Source organism: Gavia stellata, chromosome 15 (assembly GCF_030936135.1).
Source record: "Gavia stellata isolate bGavSte3 chromosome 15, bGavSte3.hap2, whole genome shotgun sequence".
In the NCBI taxonomy this organism is placed as follows: domain Eukaryota; kingdom Metazoa; phylum Chordata; class Aves; order Gaviiformes; family Gaviidae; genus Gavia; species Gavia stellata.
The window spans coordinates 9210033-9235853 of NC_082608.1; the positions used below are offsets into that span (position 1 = coordinate 9210033).

Below are 25821 nucleotides of genomic sequence, written 5' to 3' on the forward strand. Positions count from 1 at the left end.
ATGCTTTTTATTGAATCCTTTACTTAGCTCCTGTGTTCAGGAAAAAAGCTTGTTCATGTGCTCCTGTAGTCACAAAAACATTTTCTGATTTTTTTTCTAGGACTCAGTCTGGCTTCTCATGTATATTCCAGGCTATCTTTGGCATTCTGCTTTTCCTCCCTTTTATTTGGCTTTTCTCATTGTTTTTTTTTTCTCCTGTTGTGTTTGCTATTTCTGTCCTTTCATGCTGATAGTCTCTTTTCATTCTGGGTGCTGAAAAAAAGTACAAGAGAAGAAACATCCCACCAGGGTAACTTAGACCTAAGTGCCAAAAGAGGACCTTCTTCATCTTGGTAAAATATCCCTTTTCCGTTGGACTTGATGATCTTACAGGTCTTTTCCAACCGTAGTGATTCTGTGATTCTGTGATTCTATTACTGTTTCCTCCATTATCTTTCCTCTCTGTTAGACTATTTCTCACTCTTTTTTTTTCTCTTTTTGACCATTACTCTACTCCTCCTGACTCAGTGTACAGCCTGAATACAATTTTGCTAGTATGGGTTGCCGAGGTTGGATTCAAAACCCTTATTCATTCAGTGAAGTTTCCTTCATATCAGAGACATTCTTCTGTCTGAATATAACAAATGTTTGTTGCCTACTGCAGAATCTCAGTGCTGTGGATTTATAGCAAAGAATTGATGTGAATAACTGTGTCACTTTATTCTTTAAATGTGGGCGATCCCATTTCAAATACAATGCCATATTCAATGGTATTGCAGGTTTAGTAGAGACGAACTCCCAATTCTTAATTACTTAAAACTTAATCGATTTACAGAAACTTCATTTACAAACACACTCTGCTTTTACCAAAAAAATAAGCTTTTGAGGGACATTTAGGTGTTTTAGTGTAATTTTGTAACTAATTAGATGAAAACTACGTAAGTATGGTTAAACATGCATGCCCAGTATAATGGTTAAATTCTGATAGCATACTGCAGAAAAGCCTTGAGGACTAAGATACTCTCTTTTCTTCTGGGGCTATGATGGGCAAGGGTTGATTTCAGTGGACCTACAGCAACTCAGACTCGTGTCATGTCAGGATGAATAGAGCTGTTGGCTTACTGTAAATGTGTAAACTGCTGTAGGCATTGCGCTGCTGCTGCAAAAGCAATTAATATTTGGAAAGGAAACATGAAGAAACTCTACCCTGGTAGCTGTTTAATCATGTTGTGAGAAATCTAAGGCAGCCCCCTCGTGGCCACTTATGTTTTGAAGCGATTGTTGTTTCAAAACCCATTTAACAATAGCCGTTGTTTGGAGGAGAAATGAATGCTTCCCGATTTAAAATTTCTACTGTGTACTGTTACAGTTGCTAAAGGTGTTGATAACACCAACAACCCGTGGTGCTAATACAGGTCAAACCCGGTTTTTGTGTGGTATTGATCTGAAATGATTGAATTGCCAGGAGCAGCTCTCTAAAGTCAGGCCTGCAGTGGCAATCCTACATACCTGGCTTCAGCATTGCCAGAGGTATGCTCCATGAACAGGGTCTGTGCTACCCAGATCTGCGGGGTTGTCTTCTGTCACAGGACGCTGATCCTCTGTTTCTTTTGAACTACATTGCACAGAGAGCTGCTTATTCTTCCTGGAGCATCCTGGATTTTTTTTTTTTTTCTTTCTTCAGTTCTTGCCTGTCCCCAGATCCTGTAATGACCTGCAGTCACCTCATCTTTGCTAAATATCTGCTCAGTTAAATATTAATGTCCTCCAACTGCTTAGCTCAACCTTACTTACATCGTTTTGACTTTAATCCTTAGGGGCACTTGTGGTAAGAGCTCAAAACACAAGCAGTGGCTTGGAGACAAGAGCTGGGTCGTGAAACAGGTTGTGAAGGGATGTCAAGACAGAAATGGGAGATGCTGATGCTAAGATGATGAGACACAAAGTCGAAAGCACTGAGAAATTGAGAGGGGGAAAAAACCTGTGCTTTCAGTTTTGATGAGGTGCTTTTTGTGTAGCAACTGGTCAGAGCTAAGAGCAGAGCGTGTCTCCCTGGAGTTATGTGAAGAAGTGGCTCAGTGAATTACGTGGGGGTTTTTTTTGGGGGGGTGGGGGGGATTGTTTTGTTTTTTTTTTAACATTTCTGCGCCCGTGCTTGACTGATCCTTCTCTCAGTGCGCTGCGGCAGCGCCTCTCCGTAGGGACAGAGACCCCTCTGGAAGCAAACCTCTGTTTTGGAGAGGCGCTGCCCACCCTCGCCGGCACTTGTGTGTTTTGCCTAAGCACGGACCCAATTTATCGGTTTGGTTATGACTGACAGGGGGAAGTTTTTAAGCGTTCTTTTCCGTTTCCGACCTCTCCGGCTGCTACCCTGCTCCAGAGGAAGCACGGCCGGCCTTCTGGAAACCGGGAGAGTACCGGTCAACGGTCATCCCCGCCGCCGGGCACAACTGCGGGTAACAGAAACACCCAGCGGGGCAGCGCCGCGGCCTCACGCCCGACCAGCGGGGACGCGCCCGCGGGCACTCTCGCACCGCCCACCCCGGCAGAAACGGCCGCGCGGAGGCGGCGCGCCCCGACCCGGCCCCGCCGCGCAACGGTTCCAGCGCTGCCGCCCTCCCGTGGCGGCCGGACTCGCCCGCGGCTGCCGCTAGCCAATCAGAGCGGGCGCTGCCGGTGACGTCACAGCGGGTTAGCTGCCGGGGAAGTTTGAAATTTCAGCGGGCGGCGCCGCGCGGGGCGGGCGGGCAGCATGGCCGAGCCGGCGCTGGAGCTGCGGCTGCCGGAGGGCGCGCAGGCGGCGGGACCGCAGGGAGGAGGTCAGGCCCCGCTGCCGGCCGTGAGCAGCGCTGGCCCACAGGAGCGCGCCGAGGAGGCGAAGCCAGGTAGGGGCTCCCTGTCTCGGGCGGCGGCCCGCGGGGAGCAAGGGCGCGGGGCCGCCTACGGCCGGGCGCGCCCCGGTTCCGCCGCCGCTCGGAAAGGGAAAGGAGGGCCGCGGGCACCGCGGGCACCGTCCGCCCCGCCTCAGGGCAGCGCAGGCAGGGAGGCGCGGTTTGCCTGCGGCGGCTCGGCGGCTGCGGAAGCCGACGCTGGAGGCTGCGCTGCGGCTGAGAGGCTGTGAGGCCAGAGCAGGCCGCTCCGAGCTGCTCCGGCCGCGGCTTGAATACCGCCACGGACAGATTGCACAACCCCGCGGGCAACCTGCACTGCTGCTTGGCCGCCCGAACGGGGAAGAAGTTTCTTGTGTCCAGTCAGCCCCCGTGCAGGTGCCGGTACGGGGGCTTGCGGTGGCCAGGGCCTTCCCCAGGCAGCGGGCACGGTTCGTAAGGCTGCTGGTGCATGCAGTGGGAACCGGGCTAGCAGTGGTGCCCTGCGACGGGACGTAGGGGTGTCTTTGGAAATAAACACAGTGAAGTGAAATTTTTTTTTTCTTTTGATTATGGACTTACGGTGTGTGTCTCAGGTGCACACCACAGGCATTTAAATCAGCGTCCAGGAACATGTACGTGTTTGAAACACTGACAAGAAAAATGCTTTCCCTGAAGTGACTCCCCTGCCCTCTGCTTTAATAGCGCAATATTGGAATATTGGTGCTTTTAATATCTACTGAGTATCGTTGCTCAGTGCCAGGTCATTATTGATAAGTGGTTATAGGCTTGCAGCTTGTAAACAAAGAGCAAGCTAAATTAAATGGCTTGTTTTGGAACATATGCTGTGCTCTGGAATTCATAGTGTGGCTTGTACAGGGTATTGCTATCATAGTTGCTGGATTTGATTATGGGTGTGTAGGAAAAAAATTCTTATTTACAGTGTACATGTAGCATAGCTACAGTTTTACAGGAATCTTAAAATAATTCATAAATCATACTTGATTAAAATTACCTTTTCATTTCCTTTCTTTACATGATATTACAGTGGTTCTGCTACAAAGGAAAGTTATATTGTCTAAGCACTTGTAATTGGCTTATACACTGGTTGTGATTTTTGTTTTGTTGGTTGAGTTTGGCCCCAGATATGTGAGAACTTTAACAAATTTGAGGGCAAAACTGCTAGCTTTCGTAACACATCCTGAAATGTAAGGGATGTGTTAGAAATAGAATGTGATTTTTTTCTTTTTTTAGGTATATAGTAAAGGTCAGACTGCAGTCTAATGAAAATGCAGAGGCCTATAGATTGTTAAAGAATCAAGTTATGGACAATGAGGGTGTCTTGAGCTGTTACATTAATTAAAAAAAAGACCTGAATAATCATCACCCTTGGTTTACTGCAGTCATCTCTAACATTTGCTGAACTTATCGATGACCAGGCCTGAGAGATACTGTAAGACCAACAGTGACTGAGTTCACTGAGTTTGTAATGAGAACACGGGTAGAGACACTTTTTTGAGACTTCTATCATTGCATCGAGCCCTTCAAAGAAAAGATTCAGCCAATGTCCGTTTAAGCAGGCTAAAAATTACAACCCTTCTGTCTAAATATGTTGCTTAGAATTTCTGTGGAGACTTCAGGTGTGGAGAAATCATTATTTGTTAGTTTATTAAAATACAAAAAGAATGCTTGTACTGAAGAACAAGAAAAAAACTTAAGAGAACGAAAGGGCAACTGTGAAAACACATCTTTAGCCGAGACTAGTATCTGCAGGTTTTTTATGCAGCTTACTGATATTTTGCTCTTTGCTCACAGTGATCCTATGCATTAATTTTGATCAGTTGTGTGTGGGATCAGCTGGTTTTATACATGTTCCAAAATAATTTGTATTATTGCTTGATATCACGTCTGGGTGATGCAGACAGTGTACTAACAAGGCATAATATGTACATGAATGGTAATGTAATACCTAAAGGATTTTAGATCTTACATATAGAACAAAGTAAATTAGCATGTAACTGCAGCTCAGGGCAGGTGGCAACAAACAGGGAGATCCTCTTTTGGGACAGGGTAAATATTCTGAAGAAGAGAACAAATAACCAAGTAAGATAGTCTCTTCACCAAGGATAATTTAAGATGTGTTGTAGAAAGCAGGTTCATGATAATCTTGGGCTGAACAGGGATTCTTTGTGAATAGAAAAGTGAGTGATGATTGCACTGAACTGACAGTTTGTGGGGTTAGCTTTGTTCCTACTCCTCTCCCCAGATCTGCTCCAGGAAGATGATGATTCTTGTAGTGATTATGGCAGTCGTGACAAGCCAGGGACTGCTTTAGGAAGGACTGTGCCAGATGGGAACGTGTTTTTTCCAGATATTTTTCACACCGATCACCTTTTGTTTTACGAGCGATTTAAAGCTTACCAGGACTACATCTTGGGTAAGTAATTTCTTCGTAGAAAAAGAACGTGTATTCAGGTTTCTTGTAGTGACTGTTTAAATGATCCAGTTTAAATGGAGTCAATTCCATATTAAACTGTGAGATGCTCTTAATAACGGGGACTAGAAAAGATGCAGTGTACTACCATCACTTACGCTGTAACCTCAGCTGCTCTAGCTGGTGGACCAGGAGGCAATGGTTTTAATATAAGTAAGTAAAACCTGAATAATTGAAAGGAAAAGGTGCTAATAGTGGAATCTGTGCCTTGTTTTAACTGATCTTACTAGAACTTTTTTGTGTGTGGTAAGACTGTTTAACATAAGCCACAGGCTAGCTATTTAATACCACTGGCACTGGATCTCTTCTTCCAGAGAAGCACAAAACAGATGACTCTCCAGCTTGCTCAGTACTGAGAGAGACAGCAAAATGCTGACAGTTATCATGAGCAAAACAGAACAAAGTCTGATTTTTAGATGTGGTAAAGGAACATTTCAACTGTGTTGACTTTCATTTTCCAATGATCTGGAGGACTTGTCTTTCTTTCCTTGCATAAATGTACTGTCTTCAATTTCTTTTTAGCTGACTGCAAAGCTTCTGAGGTGAAAGAATTCACAGCTGAGTACCTGGAGAAGGTCCTTGAACCATCTGGATGGCAGGCAGTCTGGCGCACTAATGTGTTTCAGGTCCTTGTTGAGGTAAATGGAATGCAGTTGCTCAGGCATTTGTCTCCAATTAGCATAAATTACCTCTGTAACAGACAGATGATTTATCTATGAAGTTTATGAGCTGGTAGAAAATAGTAATGTTTTCATATCTAATAGCCAGTGATGGCTAGAGCAATAGGAATTTTTTCAAAGGGCTCCTTGCTTGAAACTGGAAGGGGGAACACCAAGTCAGTGTGAGTGAGCCGTGACGTAGAACTCTGTGGGCACAGAGGGGATAAGTACTTAGCCCAGAGCTGGCTGTTGTAATGTAGTCTTTTCAAATATCAGGCTCTGATCATTTGTCAGTTTTTGTCAGTAAAATTCTTCCTTTTAACCCACCTTGCTACTGGCAGTAGCACTTCCACATTGCATACTCCTGTCATAAACCCACTGAGGATTGCTGGTTTGGGATACTCCTTTTCTCAATGTCCAAGTTGTACATCTTTGTTCAAACCTTGGATGTTCAAACTTGCAGTTCCATTACATGTTTGAAGAGGGAAAAACTTTGCACCCCCTCAGGTTTTCAGCCCAATTAGTGACAAAATGGCTTTCACTGTCCCAGACTAACTCTTTGGATTGTTTGTGTCTTGTAGGCACTTTGAAAAACGAGCCCCAAAGGAGTCCCTAAGAACTGTAATGTATTGATTTGAGTCAGAGGATACTGCCTTTGCCTGTTTTTTTTAAAAAAAAACAAAATAGGGAAGCAGCTTACTGGCCTTGTATGAGTATTATGAGGGACTTGAATGAAGTTTTCAATGTGGAAAAGGCTCTAGATGCGTGGCTCCAAGAAGCTGAATTCTGGGGTTATCACTTCAGCTGAATAGATTGCCTTCGCTGTACTATGCAATGTGCGTTGGTTTGTGTGGGTCAGCTGTCACTTGCGGTATGGCTTGCTGACTTATGCATATCATGTTAGCTTTCCTCAGCTGTATCTAGCATTCTGAGAAATCTTACGAACTATTTGTTCTGACAGGTTGTTGATGTGGATTACTCGGCTCTGAAAGCAGTTGTGCAACTCAGCAAGCCTTTCCTGTGCGAGTCACAGGATAGCACATTTACCTTGGAGTGCATGCAGGAACTCTTGGAGCTGAAGGAGCGTCAGATACCACTGCAGGAGCTGTGGGTTGTGTATGATGAGTCAGGAGAGTTTGACCAGACAGCACTAGCTGTAGAGCATGTCAGGTAGGAAAATGCTCAAGGTTTAATTTTTGTCTTGAACAATTACACTCTGGTAGTATCCAAAGAGTGGTGCCCTGAGTTCTTGTGGTCATGCTGGCAGCTCCACAAGCCAAGCTTTCCAAAGCAGATCTGATGACTGGTACTATGAGGAGACTGCTCACAAAGAAAATCTGTGGTGTCCTCTGTAGCTACAGGTAATCACACAGTCACAAGGTACATTTAGCTGCAGCTTGTCAGTCTGCTTTCTGTGTCAAAAGAGAGGAAGGGGGGAATTGTGTTGTTTTCCCTCTCTTCTCCACCCCAGATTTCCTTGGGCTGTATCACCTTGCTGGCTCTAGTGCAGTGTTCTTTGCTCTTCTATAACATTTTGGTGGATTTTTTCCTTTTTTTGTCCCATTCTTCTTTTTTCTGCATTTTGCCTCCTCCCCTAAATTTGCTCTTCATTCTTCAGGTGTCTTTTCTTTTCCATTTCTGTCTCTTTTCCATCTCCTTTGCTTTCAATACTACATGCTGGTTGAAAGCTGTCCACAAATAGGCAGTAGAACTGGATGAAAAAGCTAAAATACGAGGAATGACCTTCCCATCTAGAAAATGGGCTGTTTCAGAAGTGATGGGTGTGGGAGGAAAAAGGGAGAAGAGAGGCATTCTGTTGAGAATTAGTCAGTAGTAGAGATGTAAGCTTGAATGATTGAGGTGACAGACTCGTTGTCATAAACAAAGCTTAGCTGAAGGATGCCTGGCCAAAACCAAATCACCAAAAAGCCTTAGGATCTTCAGAGTGTAAGTCTTGTTTTCAAATCCAGCTTTTAGCTGTTCACCCTGTTTTGATGAAAGTGGGACTCAGGCTATTATGAATTTTGAACTTAGATACACAAAATAAAACTCTTTATGCAGGTAAACAACAGACAAGAAAGATAACTTCAGTATATACTAAATAGTTTACAGGACAGTAACATGGAATTGGAGAGAGGTGATGCTTTGAGATGCATTCTCGAACTGGTTACATTTGTGTTTCCAGTGCTGTTGTCTCTGCTCAGGTAAATGTGGCCTCCTTTGTGTGATTAAATGCGTACTTTGCTTCAAAAGGTTCTTCTACCAGTGCATCTGGAGGACCTGGGATGAGGAGGAGGAGGATGATTTTGATTACTTTGTGCGATGTGTTGAGCCTCGACTGAGACTGTAAGTGCAACACCTTTGATATTATTAGGGTAGAACCACAGGAAAGGGTGATGTGGGAATAGTGACACACACCTAGATTTGAAAAAAACCCTGTTCACTAGTAAATCGAAGCAAGTTTATTCTAACAGCATTTACTGTCTGATGGTCAAAATTTTGTATGGAAAGAGGCTGCAACTGAGGTTGCCTCTTGTTGTCTGAACCCTCAGTTTTTCCCTGTAATCCTTGACCTTCCATCAGATGGCGCTCCAAACCCAGCTATAGCCTCCTTCAAAGGGCGGGCATGGGAATTGTAATCCTGGTTAAAGATAGTGTGGGATGCTCTCATACCTCTGGGCATAGAATAAGAACCAGAATGGAACTGAATGTAAACAAAAACTTGTAAGTTGGTCATGCTGAAGGAGGAATGTATGTATTTCTTTCTGTAGTGGGTTTAGTCAGCATTAGGTTTTCTGAAGGTGGGTTTTTAATGCCCTCCTGCCATATGGAACTGAAGCAGTGCACAAGGACACAATCTGATTATATTTTTGAGAGTGCTAAATAACCAAAGCACACTGTAAGACACACCTGGAACAAATAATTGAAGAGTGATTTTTACTGTAGGTTTTCCCCTGAGATTTGACACACTATGTTTTTTCTTAAGTCTTCCATGAGAGTTATTTTTCAATTCCTTTTCTTTACTTACTCTAACTTAGCCTCATGAGTATCCTCAAGTTTGTGTGTCATTCAGATCCAGGTTTGATACTGCTGTGATGCTGGGGTACTACATCAGTGAATATTTATAACCTACCCTGAAATGCTATTTAGAATACAGCATTACATGTGCTAGAATGTAGCATGTTACATGTGCTTTACAAAAAGAGTGTAATTATCCACACTATAAAAGTAGCAGCGGGCCTCTCTTTCAAAGAGGATGCAATGTGACATTTGAGGATTCTGATATGCCTGTATTTTTCTGATATCATACAACTTAGAAGGAAATGTTATATATGGAAATTGTACATGTTTCTGAATTGTTTATACTTGTATGCTCCAGCAAATGGGTATTCTGTTGTTGAGTTTTCGGAGCCTTATGGAGACTTTGCATGGAGTGAAACCAGAATGCAATCATGTGCCATGGGATAATGTTTTTATTTTTTTAACGTTGTGCATGGCCTTACAGCCATTTTAGCGAGAATCCAAAATGCTTAAACAATGTCTTCAAGCAGAAAAGTAAATGTTATCCTTATTCTTCCATACCATGCTTGATACAAAGTCTGTCCTCCAAGCTACACGGATGTTGGTGCTATCCTGTGTTGTGATCTAAGCACTGATGTGTGAGTTCAGAAATAACATTAATCTTCAATGCATGGAAACATACGATGCTTTAAACTTCTCAGGTGTCTGATGTGCACTATTTTAATGAGAACAGACGGTATCTTTACACTGCACATTAAGTTGTGCTAGTCTTCCGAGGCAAGTAAAGCTGTAAGAACTGTTTAACTAAAGCTTCAGAAAACAAGATAGTTTTATGCGTTTTCATAGTGACCAGCTCTAAAATGTAGATCATTCATTCAGGGCGAAACTATGTACAACACTCAGTTTCCTTCAAATATTTTATATTTCTATATTGCTATAAATTCTTTTGCTGTTAATCACACTGCATTGACTTACTCTGCCTCTGATAACCCCATTGCCAAAATTTTGTGAAGCTCTTTGTGTTTCTGTACACCCTGTGTATTGGAACAGTATAGATATTGACTGCTCTGACTACAAATTTTCTTGCTCTTTGCAGTATGCTTTAAGTGCACCCTTTAAAGAACCTCTGAAAGTTGAGGGAATGTCTTTGCGCTTATTTCATGTAGCCTCTTGAATGGAGCTGTTTATACTGTGTTCAATTGGTGCCCTACAAAAATGGTGCAAAATAATTAAATCTTGTTTTATTTGTATCATTAATTGCTGTCCAGCTTTTTTGTAGCGACCATGATTGGTCCTACATCATTGGCCCTGGAGTTCTTGGCACTACCTAGCTGGCAGATGTCCTCATCTTTCTGACTTTGGCAATGCAACTTTGGGCTAGCATTTTCTGGCCTCCAATTTCATTTGTAGAGGATACTCTTGGGATGATGCAAAATTTACTATGTGGTGCCTTCACATCTTCGTCTCGTGCTGATAATGCCTTTCTCGGTCATTCTGTTGTTTTTGTCCAGGTAGTTGTTTAGATTGTTGCTAATAGAGACTTCACATTATAGGATTTTTGTATTTCAGACATGATTTTTTCAGTTTTGCTAATAAACACTTAAAAATAGGCTAATTTTTATATCTAATTACTTTCTAAAGTCTTACTATTTTTTTTACAGCTGTGCTTATGCCTTTTTTAGAATGAGTTTGTGATAATTGTGTATAACTTTTCAATGTGGATGGGCAACTATTTAGAAAGTAATATGTTTGTGTCTTCAGTTTTTTGGTTTTGCTGCTTTTAAAAACAATTGAGCAGTGTTGATACAGACTGCAGAGAATCTTGACTAAAGTACTGATGCAGAACTCCTCAGGTTCTCTCTGGGTTTGTAGTTGATCTTTCAAAATTGTAAATGTGAAATATATTGACCCCTTGCTCTGAATTACAGGCATTATGACATCCTTGAACACCGTGTGCCTTCTGGGCTTGTAGCTGATTACCAGAACTTGTTGTCTCAATGTGAAGAGCTTTACAGGAAGTTTTTAAATGTGAGGAACAGCATATCAAGCAGTGATTCGGACTCAGAAGTAGAAAACGTCTCCATGGTGGAAGGACTAAAATTGTATGAGAAAGTAGAGCACTTAAAACAAAAGCTAAAACTAATTGAGAATCCTCTGCTGAGGTACTTGTGGGTTTGTGCAAGGAGGGAGGGACATATGGAAAACTATACATGGATGTTCTTTACTGAAGAAAGAACTGGTGGCTTTATTGCTCTTGTTTCAGGTATGTGTTTGGCTACCAAAAATACAGTGGTCTCCAAGCTAAAGGACTGAGACCAACGGGTACCAAGATCACTCATGTTGTATCCTCAACCATGATGGCAGGTCTGCTGCAGTCATTGATAAGGGACAAACTTTGCCCTGATTCTTGTGGTGAAGAACTAGAAATACAGGTACAGTAACAGCAATTGTCTGTCTGCTAATGCTTTTTTCTCCTCAAGAAACAGTGTGGAGGAATAAGTTAATTTATCATGTGCAAGATATATTTGCACAGTGTTATTTTTTGTCAGTTCAAAAAAAGCACTGTAATTTAAACAATAGGTGCTAAGACTGGATTATACAAATTTCTTTTAATTCATTTGTGTCTGCTGAGTACTCTATACAAGCAGTTTCATTCCTGTGTGTGAAGTAATGAGATAAACCTTCTGTAATAATTCTATAATGAAACGTGGTAAGGCATAATATTTATATTTAGTTTTGAAATATCTATGTCTTTTGATGCTACTGATAATGATCTAGAGTTTGAAGAAAGAAATGTCATTCTGTTGCTTTAGTTCTGCGTAGGAGATACATTTATTTTAGAGCAGTTATGTTTAGTTTTAGTGAATTCAGACAGGACTTACCACTTGAGCAGTTAAGAATAGTCTAGATTCTTTGGGCCCAAATGAAATTGCTTGCTGTATTCTGATCAAGTTCATGAATTACAGATGGCCGAAATGGAGCCACAGGGAAGGTCCTGGATTAACTTTTGAGCTATAAATCAGATTTTCTGACTTGGCAATTGAAAAATGCTCTCACTATGCTTACCCTGGAATTTGATGGGAAGCAATAAATGTGCAATTTTTCTGAACTATTTGTCAGGACAGAATCCACCAGTAATATTTGTGAAGGATATTAGCCTGACCTCTTTGGGCAAGTAAAAGGACCATGTGGGCCCCATACTTGCCACTGTAATATCTGAACTCTATTTTGGGGTGACTTGCACCAGGAGCGAAGGGTTATGTGGGTGTTCAGACCAGCTCAAATCTAGTTGCTGAGTTGTTTGTGGTTTTCATTTTCTCTACTTTCTGTCACCTATTTCTTCAGTAATTCATGGCAAGTCACATGAGGCACAATTCAGATGTTGGCCTGAAACCAAGGCCATATTGAGGTTTGCTTTTTGGTGCATATGCTCTTCAATCTGTGTCTCTGGCCTAGTTTTCTCATGGGGGAATGGGCAGGATACAAACATCAAAGGAATGTTTTAAGGCTGTTTTTGTCCAGAGTGCTATGATTCTTGAATTCAAAGTAGAAATTGTGTATTACAGGTGCCATTAAAAAGGGCTTCTTTTAAGTAAAAGCAGCAACATTTAATTGAAAAGCAAGCTTTAAGGGCATAGATGCATCCATTTTTATAGCATTCTTCAGGAGCTGATTATATTGCTTGTCTTTTACAGTTTCACAGTGATCCACTGGCAGCTGTAAATGCCTGTTATGAAGGAGACACAGTCATCATCTGTCCTGGTCATTATGTTGTAGATGGCGTGTTCTGCATTGCTGATTCAGTTGAACTAGAAGGTAGAAGGTTTGCTAGCGTAAAGGTCCTTAAACCAAAGTAAACTGAATGTCTTAAACTAGCTCTGCATAAGGATTTACTTTTTGCAGAATTTGGCAGGAGCATTTGCTTTTTTCCTTAAAGTGTTCTTATTTCTGCTTGTAGAGCCATGTCTAATGAAGGATGGAGTAAGCTGTTTCATTAGCCATTGTTACTTCTGCCAATAAACTGCAAATTTTGCTGATTTAATAGCAAATTCATCATTTCCTCCTAACTATTTGTCTGGATAAATCCTCATTACATAGATAATAGAGAGGATTCAACAGAAATATGAGGGACTTGGTTTTTTTTTTCATCTAGGAAGCAAAAAAGTAATTCTGAGAGGCTTCAGTTTTTAGAGCCAGTAACTTAAGAGTACTTGAGAGATGTCCTTGTTCTTCTTTGCATGTCTTAACCTACTTCAGAGGTATCTTCTGAGACTCACTGCCAGTACAGCACTGGTGAATACAGAGGGAAAGAGCCAAGTGCTCTTAGAACTTAGTGTATGGCACTTACTGCATGTCGGCGATGTATGTGGGGGCTACCAATGTGAATCAGCATTATGTGAAGCGCATGGGTAGAGGAGGGAGCTGTTGATTTAACGTGTATTTATTCTGTAGAAACAGACACAGCATATGTGATCCCATTTTTCTTGCAAAATATTTGAAATAATTCTGCTTTGTCTAGGATATATTGTTATCTCTTCCTCACAAGTCTTCATTTCTCAGTGTAATTCTTATGCTTTAGGCGTGCACTCTGTTGCAGTGTAATCATCTGTATATCACTGGGGTTTGTGCAGCTGTTCAGATACTTACTTAGCTGCATTTTTATCTTGTTAAAACTTCCTAATGGGAAGAAGGCTGGGAGTTTAATTTCCTGTTGTACTGGACTTTATTTTTCTTACCCTTCTTGTTTTGAGTGTCATTTTCTTTCTCACCCTTCTCTTGTGTATGTTTGATTTATATAGATATGCATGCTGATAGACAATGCACCTGCAGGATAAAGGACCACAATCAAGTGCTTTATTTATCTGCAAGAATGACATTGTTCTAAAATTGTGTGTGGTGGTATTTATTGCTTTACTAGCTTTGAGGAAACAGTGATACAAATGGTGCAATAGCACACCTATTAAAGGATGACTTGCTGTATTTCAAGGAGCAAGGCATATAAAAATGTATCTTCAGTACAAACCACTCTCTGAATAATGAGTACGTGTCAGGGTATTTAATTTTCTTCTATTGACTCCTGTTAGCGAAGTTTTCAGTGTCATCGTAGCAGCCAAAAACTTTTGAAGTAGGAGCGTCAAGAAAAATTTTGCTGGCACTAATGTGAGCAGCTGGCCGTTTTGGTGGCTTCCGTGGGATGAAGGGGTGACCCATCAAAGATATAATGTCACTGTGCTTAGTAGAGCTTTTATTTTTTTCCAGCCGCTGTGCCAGTCAGTACTAAGGTTGAAAGTATAAGGATTAGTAAGTTGGGAATAAATAAAAATTTACAAGAACTAAATAAGGTTAAAGCAGTAGCAGCTGCAGGAAATCGTGGTAAGGATAACTTTAACACTTTACAAAAATGTGTAGTAAAGGCACCTAAGAACTTCCCTTCTCCTTGTACAGTAGCTGTTCAAGCTGGATGGGAGCCTGTAGCATCAGCCCATCTAAAAATCTGTGATCAGTGTTACTGGATGCCAATTGCCTTTAGCTCCTGTGGAGTCACTTAGCTTACAGGCAGGGTATGCAGCCGTGACCACGTTGTGTATTGAACACCACTTGATAGCAGGTGACTCTTTCCTTCTCTGTTCTTTGTCTTGTCACCGGCTTCCTTCTTACTACTAGAGCTGCTGCTTCAGAGGTGAAGTGTAAAGCAAGCTAAAACCATGGTTAGAAAAACTACAGGTAGTCTGTGGGACAATTATTCCTAAAATTCTTGCCTTGGATAACAACCTCTTTCTGTAATGGTGTGAAGTTAAACTAGATCAGCCACTTGCTGTCCCATCGTGCTCTCTTTTTGTGTACTGGAAGTAAATTGCCCCATGCCACCTCCTCTCCAGGGGTGGCTATAAATCAGTAGCAGTGGGAAAGGATTTCTATATAGTATAGTGTGTTGAAGTATCAATCACTTAACTTTGCATTAAATCTGCTGTCTTTAAAAATTTCTGCCAACTCTTGTTCAAAGATTTTTTTTTTCCTTTTTAACCTTTCTACTTGCACTTTATAGTATTTATTTATGTACTTGGTTAAAAGGTTGCTTTTAAAAATCTTGCTCAGGCACTTATCTGAGTTTGTGTGTGCTTTCAGAAAACGATAGGACTCATGCTGCTTTAATAGACGTTGCATTATTGCTTTCGTTATCATGATTCTTGTCAGTGACAACCAATAAAAGCTTTACATGCTCATAAATTTCCCTGTAAGTGGTCGAATGCTGACAACTGTGGATGGCTTAGTAAATCAATGTTGGCATATACTTGTGAAAGTTTTAATCTGAATTAATCTGGAAGCCCATGTAACACAGGAACATTAAAATTTGACCCAAGTTTCATCTAAATAGGGAAGTTGAGTGAAGCTTACTAACAACATGAAGTGCTTTGCACTTGCTTCCTTGTATTGTGGTGGTGACTGCTTTTTCCTTCCTCTTTGGAACCTCTGCCTGCTCTAGTGAAATTCTGTACTTTGAAAGCAGACTGCAGGTGCCTCTGTGTCCTTGGTTACTGCATCTCCGTGCTCTGTTGTAACTTTTGGGAGTGAGAACTTTGGCCTTGGCAAATGTGAGCTCAGTTACCCTTTTGTTCAACTGTCTAAAATAACTTTCCATTTTGTTGTGTGTCATTCAAGTAAGGTAACTTTTGAGTTTGGTTTTGAGTGCCTGTACCTTTGTACAGAGGGGATGTAAGGTGTAGCCTGGCCACTGAGTGGAAAATCCTATTCAAGATATTAGACCTCGAGTTTTAAACCTCCATATTTAATTTAAATGTCTGTTATGTACTGACCACCTGACTGTTACCAGTTATTGATGAAACTTGCATCTTTCACCTCTGCTTTAAGGCTATGGCCTGCCAGATGATATTGTGATAGAAAAACAAGGGAAAGGAGACAACTTTGTTGACTGTGCAGGAGCCGATATAAGGATCTCCAGTTTGAAGTTAGTGCAACATGATGCTGTGGAGGGTATTTTAAGTAAGTATGAAAGCATCTTGACCTTTTTGTGACTCTTTCATAATTTACTGTTAGAATTAAAGCTGGGACCCAGTGTTAGAGTTTACTAGTTTTAACAAAATGTTGTAGAGAGGAGGCCTACAGGTATAAATATGAAGGCTTCCCCCTTTTTTTTTACTTGCTTATAATGTGGACATCAAACTAACTTCTACTCCTTGTACTTTCAAGCTATTGTAGCTCTTGTATATTATTCTTATACTTGGGTAAGATCATTTGACTTGATCATTTTTCTGCTGTTAAGGCAACCTGACTCTGATTGCTGCACAGCCTGTGTCAGGCTACCTGGAAAAGGAAATAATTCCTCTTTCCACAAAAGAACCCCCATGGCAATATTCAGTTGTAGTTGAACCCAGCCAGCTCTCCACTGAGAAATGGCATGGGCTGTAGAAGTAGTGCAGAACTTTGCTTACAGCACGTTCAAATTGAGGCTCAAATAATCCTAAGTTGTATCCAACGAGTTTATTGGCCATGGCCTTCTGTCTTTGCAGAAGGGGCTAATTAATACTTTGCCTCAACAGACATCTGGTTTTGAACATGTTAAAATGCTTATTAACACCTGTATATATGTATTTAATATCTTATTAATTCAAAAGTCTCTTAGGAATGCAATGAAAAGAATAGTTGCTGTCACTTTCAAAAAAAAAAAAGCCAAAAAACCTCTAAGACAAATCTTTGCCTAGTGCTCCTTTGCAGCAGTGTTCCTGCTTGTACTAGAAAAATAGCACGAGTTCAAACCATGCATGAACAAATCAGTAAAATTAACCTGAAGTGGATAAAATTAAAATAGTAATTTTATCACACTGCAAAAATGCTACAAGTCCATCTGTCTGTAGGAGGGGTTTGCCTTTGCATAACTGGTTCATTTAACAATATTTGTTTTCCGTGTACGTAGATGTCCATCATGGGAAAACCACCCTGGAGAATTGTGTGTTACAATGTGAAACTACAGGCATAACAATACGAACATCAGCTGAGCTACTAATGAAGAACTCAGATCTGTATGGTGCCAAGGTAAGGTTTCTGCTTGGAAATAATACAGTCAGTAACAGGGTGACTTCTGTCGCTCTTGAGAGAACGTTTACAAATTCATTTTGGACAGCTGCATGTTACTGAGTTTAAGAAATTGGTCCCAGGGGTCTTGTAGCCTCCAGTAGTATCCAGTGAAGTGTCTCATGGTGATTTGTGTGTGTCGATATGAAAATGATGTAGTAACAGGGAACATCTGTGAAATAATTGTTATTGCATTGCTGGACTGATTCATGTTCTGCAATACTTTTAAAGAGATTTTCTGTTTTCTCTGCCCATAAATAATTTTCTTATTAAACCTTGCATTTGTTCTGCAAATGAAATGCCCTTTTTGGACACCTTGTGCATTGATTCTTACAGAAAGATGATAAACACAGAACTGAACTCTGATTAGGACATGTTGAAGAATATTGGGGCTTTGAGTGCTGAGGTGGATGACTAAAGAACAAGGAAGTAATGCAAGGCTGTGCAGTTACTCTTTACCAGAGCTTTTATGGACTGGCAGCAATAATATTATCCATGGGGCCTCAACCTTGGATATTGCTGCTTAAGTTGGCTAACAAAGCCATGGAGCTGGAGTGTAAACACAATTTTGCATTGTGCAAACTGGCAGATGAACACAAAGATCTGCAATGGAGTTGTCAAGATAAATTGGAAATGTGCCCGAACTATTTGTGAACTGCCATCAATTTTATCTTGTAGGGTGCTGGTGTGGAAATATATCCAGGTAGTACATGCACGCTGTTAGACAACGGCATACACCACTGCAAGGAGGGAATACTTATAAAGGTCAGTTCAAGGCAGAATGTACTTGTTTTTCAAAAGCTTATAGCTGCTAGAATTAATGCAAATAATTTGCATTTAGATTGGCTTATAACCTTGCTGCCTTATGTTAGAACTCTTACATGTCACATATGATGATGATGGTACTTGTTTGCCTTGGGTTGGTCCACCAAAGCAGTATACTTGTTTTCTTATCTGCCAGAAAGAAAATGCCTTTTGCGATGTCACTTGCATAGGCAAATAATAAAATTCTAGCCAATACATAGAACTGATTCTACCTAAAACTGGAATATTTTGCATCCCTTTAGCTGGAGATAATATGTTGGATTTCCATTTCTTTGCTGTAGAACTTTTTAGATGAACATTATGACATCCCCAAGATAACCATGGTCAATAATATGATCCATAATAACGAAGGATATGGTGTGGTCCTGGTTAGACCAACAATGCCCTGTGATGTAAAGGATGCTTCAGCAGAGAGAACAAAAGGTATTTTCCTCTTCCTATAAGAAATTTCTAAAACTAGTAAATGTAGTATACCCAGGTTTTTGGATTGCATAATTCACAATCAAGTCTCTTAAATTTTCTAATGTCTAGTTTGATTTAACTGAAATAAATCTTCATAACTCTCAGAACACTGGAATTTCCGAACGGATGAACTTACTGCAGAGAAGTAGTGAAATAGTGTGAATGTCTGTGCTTCATGGTGTGTGTGCACTTTCACTGTAAAGTCCTTACATATCTGATCTGTGCTCCCTACTAAACAGAGTTGTATGACTGATGGCCTCTTTGGGTCATACAGAAACAGGAGTGTGACCAGCAAGAAAGCAGATATGGCTTTTCTTACAGCTCTTCTAGTTCATGATAATTCTTTGCTCATTTTTTTTCATGCATTACAGCTGAGACATGCTCCCAGTACAGCATTTTTTCTGTGCAGTAAATAAAATGTGACAACTGTATTTCTCATATTATGTCTTATTCAAGAACTGTCACTAAGTGCAATGTGTAAACCCACTGTAATTTTCTCTGCTATCACTATCGCTTGGCAACTTGAAGTCAGCTCAAGAAGAAACCTTTTCCTTAAGCATCTTACACTGTATTTGGAATATGTGGCTGTTGCTAAGTAGTTATCCAAAAAGTGCGTCGGATGTGGTGAAAATGTTAAGCCTGAAGAAAATTTAATTCCAGGACTTAAATGATTTGGCTGTTTTGCGTGACACTTGATGATATTCTTATTGTTTCCTGACTTAGGGAATACACAGCCTACCCGGTCAGGTGATGGGACAGCCTGTGTAGAGGACTTCCTTCAAGAAGAACTACCTGAATGTGTAACTGATGAGTTGGAGCTTTATGAGCAAGCTGATATTTCTGAACAAACTGAAGGCAATTATGAAATTGCAAATGAACTTGGGGCTACTTCTGCAAAGAAGAGCCAGATGCACAAGAAAAGACTGAGTGAACTGGGAATCACAGAAGCTGATGACAACTTAATGTCACAGGAAATGTTTGTTTCTATTGTGGGCAATCAGTTCAAATGGAATGGGAAAGGAAGTTTTGGTACCTTTCTTTTCTGACTGTTCTGACTCCTAATGGCATTGCAATAAGAGATTTGCACAAGCTGTTATTTTCCCTGCTGCTTTCCAAGGAGTTAACCTGTTCCATTAGCCTTCCATAATGTTACTAAAATGTGATAAATATTTATTAATAGGATATATACTGCATGCGGAAACCTTGCTTCCTTGCTGCAAGTATGGATAACACGGTAGAATACAGAAGTCTAGCATGGAGACTGTGCATGTATTCTACTAATTTACGTGCTGCTTTTTTGCTAGCTCTCTGATTCATGTTTTTAGTGTATTTATTTAACTACTCATTGTAAAAAAAAAAATCTTCAAAGAAAGAAAATATAGATAGGGTTCGTCATGAAAGAGTGGACAACAAATGTGCAGCAATTAGTGGTACATTTTCCTCCATATTTTTAAGTGTCATTAGTCTGCAGCTGACTGCTATAAGAGATTGACATACTTTTTAATTTTTCACATTGAACAGAAGCTAGTGAAATGCTTCTCCTTAGGAATGTAGTGGTTGGCTGCCATGTTTCATACTTGAAGGATTTTCTAGAAAACTTAGCATTTGGAAGGGTAGCATCACTCAGTCTTCTGTGTCTTTCTGTCCCCAGCTGTTTACTTCCAACAGCTACCAGTGCCTGTGCACCTTTTCCTTAGGGAGGACAGCATCTAACTAAACTCATTAATCTGAATAAAGAGAAATCAAAATAGATGTCTCTCTGTCTATTAGTGGTATTCGTACTGTACCTTTCAGTGCATTATTCTAAAGTTTTTAAAACTGTATGCCACTTGTGGTAGCTGAAGTTTTGGAAATTAATGGAAAATGTAATAAATTACTTTCCACTGCAGTCTTACCAGCCCACAGCTGTGGAACATTCAGTAAAACAAAGGCACTTCAGTGGCTCACTGTTGCACATTTTTAGTTTTTGAGGGAAAAATTGGAAGGACTGTCTGATTGAGGACTCTTCCTTCTCAGTGCCTCTCTGATTTTTAATTACAAATCCAGATGCCTTCTTCAAACTGTCTTCAAGAGTTGTAGGTCAGTTTTTGAACTGTTGTGTGAAATGTACGTAGGAAAATACTAACTCCTAAGTGATTCGGGACATCCTATGAAACGGGATCAAATATGGTGTTAAGAAGGGAAGCGTGTTGACAGCCATTTGATTTTGGAATAATTTTTGAAAGTAGCTTGGCAGGTGTATGCCTTCACTGGAAATGAGTGCGTTGCCTAGAAGTGGATGTGAATAGTCTGCTCCAGATTTTTTCACTCTAGCCATTCTTACATTAAGATGACAATGAAAATCCACTTCACTACATGATTTGTTTTAGTGTGAGCAGCTGATAGAAAGAAAGAGGAAGGTGAAATTTACAAGCATTTCTTTCCATTATGTGAACCACAGAATTCATTGCAGCTTTCCTAGCCCTCTGCTTCCGTTTTATTCTGCTCAGGACACTTGACTTCAGGACAAACCTTTGCGTTTTGATGAACATAAATGCCATTGCAGTATCTCCACATGCACAAACCCATAAATGTTTGCTACTTAGTGACTATAAAGAAATACTTGAGTCAAGTTGAAAGCCTAATGCTAAGACTGGCAGTAGTTTAGTATCCCTAAGCTGTTCATCAGGTCACATGCCATATTTCATTCTTTGATGTTATGCCTTTATTTCCTGAGTGTAATCCTTATTAAAGGACTGGGGCTAAAAAGTAATTTTTTGGTTCTTCTCTGTCATCTTTGCAAAACTGTAATTCTGAGCGAGCTGCCTTCATGATGTGTAGTTAGTTAGCATTTTTCTCTTGCACTTCATTTTAAGGCTAGCTTATCTCTTGACAGCCTCTTACTTCCCTTTTTTAAAATTCAGCTTTACATTTATGAAGATACCAATAAAAATGTAACTCTTCTGCTTTCAATACCAGCACAGTTTTGCCTGTTCCTGTGCCAGACGCCAACGGTGATTCTATTGTGCAGGTTGTCAGTAGGTTAAGGAGCAAAATGTGAAAAGATGAGGCTGCTAGCACAACTTCCAGTCATCTCCTTTGTGCAGGAATTGTATTATAAAATTGTGCTTAAAGTCTTGATGACACTTGAGCCTCAAGGGACTAAGCTTTGAATGGACCCTTCTCATCTCAGAGTTTTGTCCTTCCAATCACTTACGTCATTGACAAATGTAAGTTTATTTTGCAGCTTTAATTCCCCTTTGAAGTGCAGAAGGAGAAATGTTTAAATACAAAGGGAAATAACTGTTGACTAACACAAGGTTTGTGCACTCAACTCGGAGTGATGCATTTTGTTAGCAGATTATATGTTTGAAATTAGATTCAGTTTGTCCTTTCTAAATATTTTTCTTAAATTTTAATTTTTCTTACATTTTTGAATTTTCTTAAATTTCTTAATTTTTTCTTAAAGGTATTTGATGTTATAGTGATGACTAATGATCTACTTGCCTCTCTGTGAACATTGTAACACAAGTCTCATGAGGAGCGGTTGAGAGAGCTGGGGTTGTTCAGTCTGGAGGAGAGGAGGCTGAGGGGAGACCTTATCACTCTCTACAACTACCTGAAAGGGGGTTGTGGTGAGGTGGGTGCTGGTCTCTTCTCCCAAGTTGCAAGTGATCAGACAAGAGGAAATGGCCTCAGGTTGCACCAGGGGAGGTTTAGATGGGATATTAGGAAAAATTTCTTCACTGAAAGGGCTGTCAGACACTGGAACAGGCTGCCCAGGGAGGCGGTTGAGTCGCCATCCCTGGAGGTGTTTAAAAGACGTGTGGCTGAGGCGCATAGGGACATGGTTTAGTGGTGGACTCTGCAGGGTTGGGTTTATGGTTGGACTTGATGATCTTAAAGGTCTTTTCCAACCTAAATAATTCTGATTCCCTGCCTCCTAAATGAGAAACTAATTCCAGAATGCTTTCTTGCATAGCTGTCAAAGAAAAGCTGGTAAAAACACTTTGTTTCAAGAAATGTTTAAGCAGGTGCAAAATAATTCTCCCTATGCATCTAGTCTGTTGTACTACATTTTATGCTTATTGGATGTGCAATTAAGTTTACCCCATGGTTTACCTAGTTGGCCTTGGCCCCATTTTATTGTTTAGCCTTTCTGCTATTTATTTCTTTCTCAAAGCTCGGCAACCTTGAGCTTTGTCTTTAACCTTTTCCCTGTCTCTTCATGTCTTTACTGAGTAGATAAATTACTGCCATACAAATATTTCCAGGAGGAATAAACTGCATGCAGCATGTCTTGTCCCTGCTTATCATACCTGAACCCTGGACAGTAATGTATGACAAATTGTATTAATCTGACCTTTCTGACAGCAGATTGAATTTATATTCCTGTTTTCTGAATCCACTTTTCCCAAAGGATTCCTAGACAACACAGATTCTGGTAATTAAGCATTGATATTTTCATGTCTTCATCTAGGTTAATAAAAATTATACATTCTATGCAAAAGATTTTACAACTGTAGCTGTGAGCCTAGAGTATATAAAATGGCTTTTGAGGCAAATCAATTGAGTTGGAGATTCTAGTTTAAAACTCACTAAATGATTAATTAGACAAAGAGAGATTAATAACTGGTTATATATTATCTTAACTTTAAACAATATTTAAATTAATTTGTTTTCATGAAAAAACACATGGGAGGTAAAGCTAAAGTGGTGCAAGCTTTGTCATTACTCTTAGCTCACCACCCACCTCCTTTTTTTTCATAAAATAATTATTAGCTATGTTAAACTGCAGAGCTGCTCCAGTACAAATTCTTTAATATTGGGATAAACTTTATTGGTGTAAGGGAAGATACACCAGACTGTGAACTCTGAATTTGCATCAGTGGAGGAAAAAGACCTAGAATACTTCATAAGCAGTAGAGCAACTGAAAATGTTCTTTGCTATAGTACTAGACTTTCCCATGATTTTTCTCTGGGAATGGCATACAATGGCTCCATGCCCCACTCCTGTACCTGCCAAATGGGAATATATTGCTGCAGTACATGTAGACAAAGGGCTGTCTCAGGTTACCTGAGAAGCCCACAGGGACGGGGTTTAGCCATGCCTTTCACCTGTCGTGGTGCTCTTGGCACCTTGCATAGGTGCAATGAGTTGTTCTGTGGCTGTGATGCTACAGGCCCAGGGACCTGCTGGTGTGCCTGGCCACTTGGCTGGACTCCTGTGGGCTTTTGTGGTGAGCAAGCTTTTGCCTTGATGACTAGATTACAGGCAGATGCTTGTAGTCAGGCAAGAAGATGAAGGCCCTGGTGCCAGGGAGCAGGGAGGCATGTCTGAAGTGCTGTCTTGTGTAGCAGCTAGGTTGTTTGCGAAGTCATCTCCTAACAAGTCAGAAAATTACATCATTGTTCAACAGCATTATTCTTTTAATTTTAAATCTTCCTCCCTTTGTGGCACAACCAGCCGCTGATGTAGCAGAGGCAGTCCCCTCCTCCCTGAGATGAGGCAGTGCCTGGAGCTTGTGGAGAGTTACAACAGGAGGAAACCCCTCAGCGTTAATTAGGGGGTGCAAAGCCAAGTCTGACATAACTACCTCCTTTCCCTGTAATCAATCAGTGTGCCCCTTGCAGCACTTCAGATAAGGAGGGGAACTGCAGAGCTTCAGGTAAGCTCTACATTTGCTACAGATAACCACACTGCCTTATTTCTCACTCTTCAGGCTGGTTTCAAAAGTATCAGGAATTACCCAGCCAGCTATTGTACAGAACACCGTGTTCCTAGTCTGAAGAATACTTGCAGTTTTATACACTTGGACTGCTAGAGAGATAAACTTTTTTAATGCTAACAATCTTTCCCTATTACCTTCATCCTCACAGGAGGTTTTTTTTGTGTTTATCTATGCCTTGTAGCAGTCACATTTTCCTGCAGATAATGTGATTAAATCACAAGCCTGTTTTAGTAAACCAGAAGTATAAAATTAAAGAGACTGCCTCCAAAATGGTCCAAACAGTGGTTACTACATTCACCTGCAATGTGTGAGAATCACATTCAGCTCTGTTCCAATAAATATTTAATTATTTATACAAAATAGAATCCTTAAGCAAGAGACTGAAATCTTAACCTTGGAGTGAGTAGCTAAGGGGTTTGGCAATTGGCTGGTCACAGGAGAGGTCTGGTTTGAACAGAGCAAGAATCTAAAGGTAAGTAAAAGGTAAGTACATCTAATGTGAGTGGTTTGTTCCTAGTGCCACTGACTGGTCTGAGGTCTGTCTTGTTCTCTGCTTTTGTATGTCATCTCCTCTGCTCCTGTTCCACCCATCCCACCCTTGGGGGCAGGGGGGATCTATGCAGGAACAGAGAATACTTTTTTTCTTTTCCCTAAGCTGTTTCTCTGGAATTTCACACTTAAATTGCCATTACTTCACAAATATCCTAGTTGGAATACGCTCACGTAAGTATGCTTTATCTCAGCACTTAATCTGCAAGTAATCTGGAAATGCTTTTCATAAAAGAAATTAGGATCTAAAAGATCATTTCTGGAATGCCTCTGAGAATTTATGTTTTTGTCCTTAAAGTTTCTTTCATGCTGTTTTCATCAGTCAGAGTAGAGCATGGGCCCAGACTTCATACCTGCTTTATGGAGAAAAAAAGGGGATAAAACTCAGCTCAACAAAATTAACTTTTGGAACAAAGAAAAAAGTTACTGCATAACCAACACTAATCTAAGGCTCAATTAGAGGAGCAATCAATGCTGTAAGGTGCCTGTTTCTTATTCTAAAATAAAGGAGGGCTGAAATAAATCTAGCCTTTGTCCTTTAGATAATATGACATCTATCTATTTTGTCAAAGTGGTAATTTGGTACTACACTGCACCAGGCTTGCCAGCAGCAGCATGTTACTGTGTGTCAAAAGGTTTTTTTTTCCATTGCAAAGAAATTTGGCCAGCTGGCTGGAGGGTTTTTTCGAGTAATGTTTTGCCTCATCTTCTGCTGAAACTACTTAATGAAGGCTTTTGTTTGCAAGCATAGATTTTGTGGGTAATATGCAAAACAATGAGGGTTAAAACACAGGAATCGAAAGGAAACTGGCAGGTTTTCATGTCTTGTAGGCTGGATATAGCTTCTGTATAGGGCAATTGGAAGGAAGGTCATGCAATTTTTTTTGTTTTGCTTCATCTATTTACTAATAAAGCAGAAGCATTGTTTACAGAATTTCTGAGATTAAATTTTTCAATGTGCTTGCTTTGAAAGTGTTGTCTGATAAGGTTTTTAAAAGTTTTTTAGTAATAATATAAATCATTGTATTTATCATGCTGGTAGCAAGTGGAGTTGAGAGGTCAATGTTCCAAAGTGTTACATTTTAAAGTGAATACTGTTCTGGGTGACCTAGCTATTTTCTAAGAGGAGAGCTGCCTTGCTTTCAAGGATGGATTATAGCTTC

The 25821-nt window shown here is 40.4% G+C and overlaps 1 protein-coding gene across 1 annotated transcript; it reads left to right on the forward strand.

The window, feature by feature from the left end:
* The first annotated feature begins 2731 nt into the window (after positions 1–2731).
* SHCBP1 (SHC binding and spindle associated 1) lies at positions 2732–20897 on the forward strand. The gene is made up of 13 exons (XM_059825086.1): positions 2732–2864; positions 5113–5283; positions 5863–5978; positions 6961–7169; positions 8253–8345; positions 10949–11182; positions 11284–11452; positions 12716–12836; positions 15891–16022; positions 16954–17072; positions 17790–17876; positions 18218–18359; positions 19122–20897. Exons 1-13 carry the CDS (start codon positions 2732–2734, stop codon positions 19442–19444), a joined length of 2049 nt encoding a protein of 682 aa, XP_059681069.1. The 3' UTR covers positions 19445–20897.
* Positions 20898–25821: the final 4924 nt, after the last annotated feature.